Source organism: Oncorhynchus masou, chromosome 28 (assembly GCF_036934945.1).
Source record: "Oncorhynchus masou masou isolate Uvic2021 chromosome 28, UVic_Omas_1.1, whole genome shotgun sequence".
NCBI classification, from domain to species: domain Eukaryota; kingdom Metazoa; phylum Chordata; class Actinopteri; order Salmoniformes; family Salmonidae; genus Oncorhynchus; species Oncorhynchus masou.
The window spans coordinates 65,615,499-65,623,371 of NC_088239.1; the positions used below are offsets into that span (position 1 = coordinate 65,615,499).

The 7,873-nt window shown below is 40.5% G+C and overlaps 1 protein-coding gene across 1 annotated transcript; it reads right to left on the reverse strand.

Moving 5' to 3' along the window:
- Positions 1-498: 498 nt before the first annotated feature.
- otpa (orthopedia homeobox a) lies at positions 499-5,838 on the reverse strand. The gene is made up of 3 exons (XM_064941069.1): positions 5,802-5,838; positions 4,842-5,242; positions 499-1,386 (listed from the first exon to the last, which is right to left on the reverse strand). The coding sequence occupies exons 1-3, from the start codon at positions 5,836-5,838 to the stop codon at positions 859-861; spliced, it is 966 nt and encodes a 321-aa protein (XP_064797141.1). The 3' UTR covers positions 499-858.
- Positions 5,839-7,873: the final 2,035 nt, after the last annotated feature.

The following is a 7,873-nucleotide window of genomic DNA, read 5'->3' on the forward strand; positions in this document are numbered from 1 at the left end:
ATCAAACATTTAAGAAATTCTGATATGATAATAAGCACAGACAATAATTTAGAACATATCACAAACTGACCAAATGGGAACAAGTCAAGGATGCTTCCTCTACACAAAACATCCTATATAACAGATTATATTCAAGTCGATTTTTCATGTCTTAATTATAGTAGGCCTGTTTCCGTAAATTTACCTTGGCCAGCACATGCAGTCAAGTTCGTTTCCATGTTGTGTGATTCCTTTGAGATTATCGCTTGTCTTCCTCTTCTGTTGTATGAATCTTTTTATGCTTTTCAAACTCCCAGGTGTGTAATATCTGCACGTGCACTGCGCATGCCCGTGGCCAATTATGGTAACATGCTGTGCAGCAGGAGACATTAAAAACGAGTTTTATTATTTTTTGAGAGTTTTTACACCCTCGACCATCGGCCGGTGGAAACTGTTAGAAACTCCAGTAGCAAATATCAGCACTATTTTGTTATAGACAAAGGAAATGAAAACGAGGTGGTAAATATATATTTTTTAATAAATAAAATGATAAACAAATAAATACATATACATAGTCTACATGTAAAATAAATCAAGTTATAAAAGTTATAAATCAATACATGCACATCATAAATTAACAAGCTAAACATTTACCCATTTATCCACCTTCAAATCGTTTGGTTTTAGTATTAGTGTGTCAACAAAACTGTGGCTGTTGTTTTGCTGCTGCCTTTCTTTTTTTGCTTGGAGACATTCTCATCCTTGTCCAACTGTATTGGGCTGGATGTGTTCAACAACAAAACAAAAAATGATAGATGACAAAGTAAAAAGAAAAACGCTTAAAACGTGGTGCTTGGCTTTGTGGTGGTTGGCCTACTACTAAGTAAAACTCATGGATACTGTGTGCTCCAGCGCTTTTCGCCGCAGGGAGGCGATGCTCGTCCCTCTCCAGACGTCATTTTCCGGGGAGCTACACAGCTGGGGAGAGCTCGTCACGTTGGTGGGACCGGACAGGGAGGCCGGGACCATCCCGGGGAACGGGTTCTGGTAGAGGTGAGACTGGAGTCCGGATCCGTTCGACGACATGTTGGATAGCCCCATGGAGTTGGGCGGCGGGCCGGACAGGCTGCACTGGGACAGGGACTGCGCCATGGCATGCTGGTGCTGGCGACCCAGGGCTGGAGGGAGCTGCAGCTGAGAGACGCCTGGCATCCCTGCCGTGGCCCAGCGGGTGTCGTTGGCGTGGAAGGAGCACAGGCTGTCGCCCATGGCCGCGGCGGCGGCAGCAGCAGAGTTAAACTGACTGTGCAGGCCGTGGTGGGTGGGCAGCAGCGTTCCCGGGGCGCGGAAAACGTTGGTGGTCTTCTTGCGCTTCTTCCACTTGGCGCGTCGGTTCTGGAACCAAACCTGGAGTAGAGAGAGAGGGGGAGAGATGGCTTAGAATCTGGCTACAGTGTCATCAATGTGAGACATAATGAGTAGGCTACTGTACATTTATATATACGGTCACTTTAACGCACAGGAAAGAGATGTAGGTTCTTAGAAGAGCAGGAAGCCCATAACATAGATATTTCCATTACACAACTTCTTTATATCAGCGGATTTCATGAATAACACTAGATATGATATACATCGGATGAAATGATATGCCATAAACGAAGAATTTGATGTTTTACATGACATAACGCCCAAAATCCATGTCAGTAAATGGTCTCTGGCATGCCTGCATTAGCCCATGGATATCATTAAATAAAAATGGCTACGTCAGAAAACACGATAGAAAACACGATAGCCCTGTGACTGTTACGAGCCCTATAGCCCATGATTTTGATATGCATTTTAAATAGGCTATCCGAAACCCGTTTACTATTTAGAATATTATAACAAATGATACAGAGCGACTTACAGTAGAGTGCATACCTTTTTCGTACTATCAAACTAAGCTTATATAATTTGCTGCATAACATGGATATAAACACTTACTTTTGGCCTACACAAAGCAGCAATAATATTACTATTTCGGAAATAAAGGCGTTATTAATGTGACCCAGGCCTCAGTTGTAAATGGCACAAGCAGTGTTTATTCTGCGGGTCCTTGAGAGACTGTCTATATAGATCTCATAGTAGGCCTAACCCGGTTAGCGCCGATGATTAATGTGAAGATTTGGTTGAGACACTGTGCCGTAGTATTAAGAGGCCCAATCTCAGTCCATCCCCCAGAGCAGCCAGCCGTGAAATCAGGCCTCAAATGCATTACACTTCAAAGGAAAGAAAATGCAATTTCTCATTCTGTTTAAAAGACAGAGTACACGTTCAGCGCTTCCGCCATTAAGACGTGGAACTCTGACAGGCCCATTTCAGAAGAGAACAGCGCAAGCATGCGCCTTCTCATTCGAGACATCCCAGATGTAGGCTATTTTTACCCACTGGCTTCCTATTATTATTATCATTGGCTATACGCTTTATAAATGGCTCGTCATTTCGCTAATTCTTATTTTATGTAAATAAGATATTGAAACCAAATTGATCCGTGCAATAATAATGATTACCGCAGTTACTGTTTCAAATGTGAACGACTCCTCTGCATTTTTCATTGCTGCTTAATAATCCCTTATCGCAATAAATAATTCAGAAATTGGTTGATAATAATGGATTTGGTTTTATTGCACTATCATCGTGAGAAGGGCTACATGATAATGAACGAAGATGCATCAGAGGACCCAAACCAACTGCGATGTCGAGCTATTATTGAATTAATCTCGTGAGCTATTTGGACAACTGAGCTATATGGCATGTAAAGGGACACAAAATAAACCATTTGGGCCTACCATTGGTCATGTTGTCACCTAATATCGATATAGAAGTAATTATGTTGTAAAAGATAGTTTAATAGTGAGGGTATAATAAAGATAACATCATCATTCCATTTTCATTATGCATGAGAACGCACAAATATAGGCCCACTCCAATAGGACAACAAAACGAAACGTTATTAGATTTTAAGTACCAAAGTCATTGCCTAATAAAATAGCCTTACCTCTTGTATCATTTAATCTGGCCCATTGAGAGTTGTATTTGTGGCTTATTGCATATGCACATTGCACATTATCAATTGTGTAGTTTACCGTGCATAATAATTCAGTCAAATGTATGCATGTAAATTGTAATGTTGTTTTTGATACATTGAGTAGGAAAAAATACACTCATATTTAGGAAATTCCTAGGCCTACATTAAGATGCCCTTAATATGTCCACGTACAATCTGTAATGTTCAGATATTATGAAAACTTACACCCATGGAATTGAAATTATAGTAACTATCCAAGTCGATTTATTAATGCAACGTTGTAGGCATGGGTTGCACGTTTCATCCCAATCTTGTGTTGAACGTTCGTTTAAAGATTGATGCCCAGCTGAGAATTCTGTTCAATGCGGTCTCAATGGGTGGTGATGAAGATTTAATCTTAAATGCTTAACTGTGGATGGGAAACACGATGGCATTTCAAAAGGATTAGTAGGAAAAGCTTTTGTCATCATTGTGATGTTTCCAGATTGACATTAGATGCAGTATAACGCTAGCTAGTTAATATTGATGGGAGAGCAACCACATTTTAGCTAGCTAACGTTAGCATTGATAGCTATTTCTGACGAACTTGAGAGAGATGGCAATGTTGCCATGAGCTAGCAAAGGAAATACGACGACATTATAATAATGGCAAAGTTGTTTTCTACTAATTATTTGTCTACGTTAGCAATGTAATTTTATTTCCAGGCCACTATAGTGTACATTTGACGAAACAGTCACTAGCCCCTGCTCAGAAAGACTTGGCATTAGGCCTAAACATCCATCAGACGTCAATATTCTGCGGCATCTGTAGAGGTGCACCTATGGTAAAAACTGTTTTAATCCCCAATTAGATTTGTTTATTAGTTCTGTTCGTTCATTCTGGACAATTGTATCTCATAACATCCCGGTTTTGTCAGCTCTGTCTTGAATAACATACTTTTGGGACACGTTTCTTGCATCTAGTTTCAACCAAATCGCTGTAGAACGTTATTACCCGGGCTCTTGCGCATTATTTTCAGAACCATGAACAGCTCGCTCAATATTATTATTGTGCACGTGAAGTGAAATAATAACACAGTGCAGTTTTTAGGTTAGTCTAGCATACATCTTGTATTTCCTGATACGTTTAACAACAAAAAGAAGGCCCTCAAAAAATACAATCGAGGTTCAGGTGTAAGCTATTATTATTTTTGACACAAGGAAAAAAAAAGATGGTTGGCTCGAGGAACACAAGGCGTGGCCTATATGTTATACTCCTATAGTATATCGCTAATGGATTAAATGTAGTTTTAGTTCCAAGGGAATAGCCTATTAGTGGCTAATATTTTAGGTTATTATACATTTCTAGTGGCCAAATTTTTACGCAGTATCAAGATGTATGGTAGGCCTATTTCAATCCCTTCAATAGTCTACACTTCATCTTCTTTAGATTCAAGCTACTTAGCCTATATTATATTGGCACTTCTGTGAGAACAGCTGTGAGTTGGATATTTTCACCGAGTGGTAATTTAGACTGTAATGAAGATGTACTTTGCAATTAGCCGTGGTGCCTAGTTACTTGAGGAAATATTGTTATTGTGCACGTGAAGTGAAATAATAACACCCACTGACGGTTAATATTTACATTATTTTTGAGGGTTGAGAGGGCAAATTACATACACATTTCATCACATCATTTCCCGCAGTACACTACTCTTACAGTGTTATTATAGGCTACTTGTTCAAAATCATTTGCTATGACACATACATTTCCCAATCCATATCACAAACAAACCTGCACGCGAGATTCCGTTACCTGAACGCGAGATTCCGTTAGGCCGATCCGTAGGGCCAGTTCCTCCCTCATGAAGATATCTGGGTAGTGCGTTTTGGCGAAGCTGCGCTCCAGTTCGTTAAGTTGGGCTGGAGTGAATCGGGTCCGGTGTCGCTTCTGTTTCTGACTCTGACTTCCTCCGGATTGGCTGGAGTTATTCTGCTGCTGCTTGTCCTGTTGCTCTTTACTGTTGGCCTGCACGCCGGAAGGGTTGGATCCACCATTGTTGATATCGTCTCCAGGGAGCATGGTGGTCCCCTCCACGGTGTCTGGCCCCGGGGCTAGCTCGCCGGAGTGGCCGGGGTCAGGTCCAACTCCACCACCTAGCCTGCACTTCAGAGCCTCCCTGTGACCCAGCAGCTCTGCCGCGGCATCCTTCATCCCTGGATAGACAACACCCGGTCAGAATTTAAAGGCAATGTCACAACTATTCTGTATAGGCTAATGCATAGGAACAATGTAAATTAGTATGATATATTGTTAAAATACATTGTTTAGTTATATTATCGAAAGTGACACTTTTATGAAGCTAACGAAGTCTGGCAAGGGGATAATAGTTTGTCATGCATGCAGATAATTGGTTGAGCATTTTGTCATTTTACAAAATGCTCTTTAAAAACATGAAGAAACCATCGAAGTGGACATTACATTATGGATAAAACCAGACACTAACTGTATTTTAAACAAGCACATAAGTATCATAGGCTACAGCGTTTAATCTAGGCTACTCCTTAATTCCATTTGATCACATCAATAATTTAGAAAACGGTTAAATCAAATTACGCAGTAATATAATAATTACTTTTCCAATGAATTATCTCACTTAACTGACATTAAGATAAAATAAGAAACAAATTGTCAATTTTCTCTGCTTGATTTAGATTAGAAGTGCCTCCAGCTTACAGTAGAGTTGAAGACCGGAGTTTGGCGACGATAACTCACCGAGGCGAGCATCCAGGAGGTCGGCGTGCGAAAGCATTGCGCACCTCTCCAGTGCGAAATGCTATTTCAAAAAAATCTCTATGACTTTAACCTGTTTAAAAAATATATATAGCCTAAATAAAAGCAAATTCTGTTTGTGGTTAAAAAAGGAGGTTCCTTGCATTATAATGTCCTTTAGAGAAACGGGGAGGCGCCTAACAACCCAATGAACCCATGAGCTTCTTTAAAGGAGAGCCAATCAGATTTGAAGCTCGAGATATGTCAACAACCTCGAGACCCCAGAGCAGCCAGCCACTCAAATTCTCCCATCCAGCCAAATTCACAAGTTCATTTCTCCTCATTTCTGTAATTGGCTTTGATTTCAACTCCAAATTATATCAAATAAAATCACTTGATTTAATATCTGTGAAAGCTTCGACCCATTTGATAAACTGGATCAGCGCTGTATGTGTTTAATTGTGCGTGCTGTTGCTGCCTTTCTCTATAATGGATGAGCCCCAGGTTTGAACAACGACTAATTTACCCAAGTTAACAGCCTCTGTGGCTACATAAACATATTAGACTCGTTTCTGGCGTGTGAATGACACAACGTATTTCCTAAACAAATAACTGCCTCAAATTAGGTTAAACCTACATAGCCCGAGTATGAAAGCTCTTAGTGTGCATTTATACCACATCTTATAACCAAGTCAAGGTTACGTTTATATCAAGTGTCTGTTGAAGTGGCTCAATGACTTCTGTTTTAATAGCAAGGCCCTTTGTCATTTTTAAACTGGGAATGGCTGTGGCTAGTCTTAGTTTCCCCAGACATGTTCGACCTCTTTTATCCAACGTGTCCCAGTCAGTCTTTTGGAGATGAAGTGAACCTCTGCTAATGCCCCTCTACTCCCCATTCAGCCAACAACAAAGTTTAGATTAGCGATATATTTCTAACCAGAGTAATTTTCAACACCATTAGGCTTTTATGTAATTGGTGCCAAATCTATACGATTTTTATTACAATTATTAGAGTAAATTCAGTATAAATTAGAGTTGATTTACTACTGTTTAGGCTCGACTGTCATGCAGGGTGGGACTTATTGTACATGATATGTAAGCAAATGAAGTGCATAATTCAGCGGAAAGTTGAAACTGAGTTGTGGCTGAACATGATCTGAGGATGTTTCCCTTTCATGGAGACAGCGGATCTCCCAGAAGGCGTGGATTGCACTAGAACAGACACAATCATGCTTTAAACACTTTGCTGTTGGCCAATTGCTTTTCATGGTATTGATTTTTCATCCAATCTGCCCAAATTAAGCCTACTCATTTCAGTCAGACCAAGCAGGTAGGCTATAAACAGGTATCCAATGTAGTCTATAAATATACCGCCATTATACCAATTAGCACATTATGTTCTTGTCACACATCATGTTCCCAAAATATATAAGGGACACAAAAGAATCCAGCAAGCTCCCTACAGCTGTTGGAAGGTTTTGTGAAAGCTAGTTCATTTGTTGTGGAGTGAATGGTGCCTTTTTGGAAGTAACACAAAGGATGCGTCCTAGCGTAAACTTGGGGCACTTTGGGGTCCTTTCCCAGCCCATCTCGAGTTGAATTAGCTCGGCTCATCTTTTATCTAGTGGCAATCTGGAGGGACGACCGACCGGGGAGCGCGAGAGAATCTCGGACACAACGGGGTCACTGGCAATCGCTCACGCGCCACGCAACCCTAGGGTAGGTTATTCTACTGCGGCGTCCTGAAATGAAAAAAGAGAGAAGAGAGTGTGGATTCGATTTGGAAACAATTGTCTGTTTCTCTGCGTTTTCATATCCCAAATGTCACAGAACGTGGATTAAAGCGCCGGAGCAGAGAATGTGTGCGTAATTCAAGATGTCCGGGTTTGTGTTGTTCTTTCCCACTTTTTATTTGAAGAACATACATCTTTTATTTGCTATATTCAACATCAACGAGATGTAAACATATTAGCGTTATAGAATTATTGAATATGTTACCAGTTTATATGTGTCAGTTTATGCTGTCTTCGGTTGTGCGCTGAAACAATAACGATCATTTAAAATCATTACTTTGT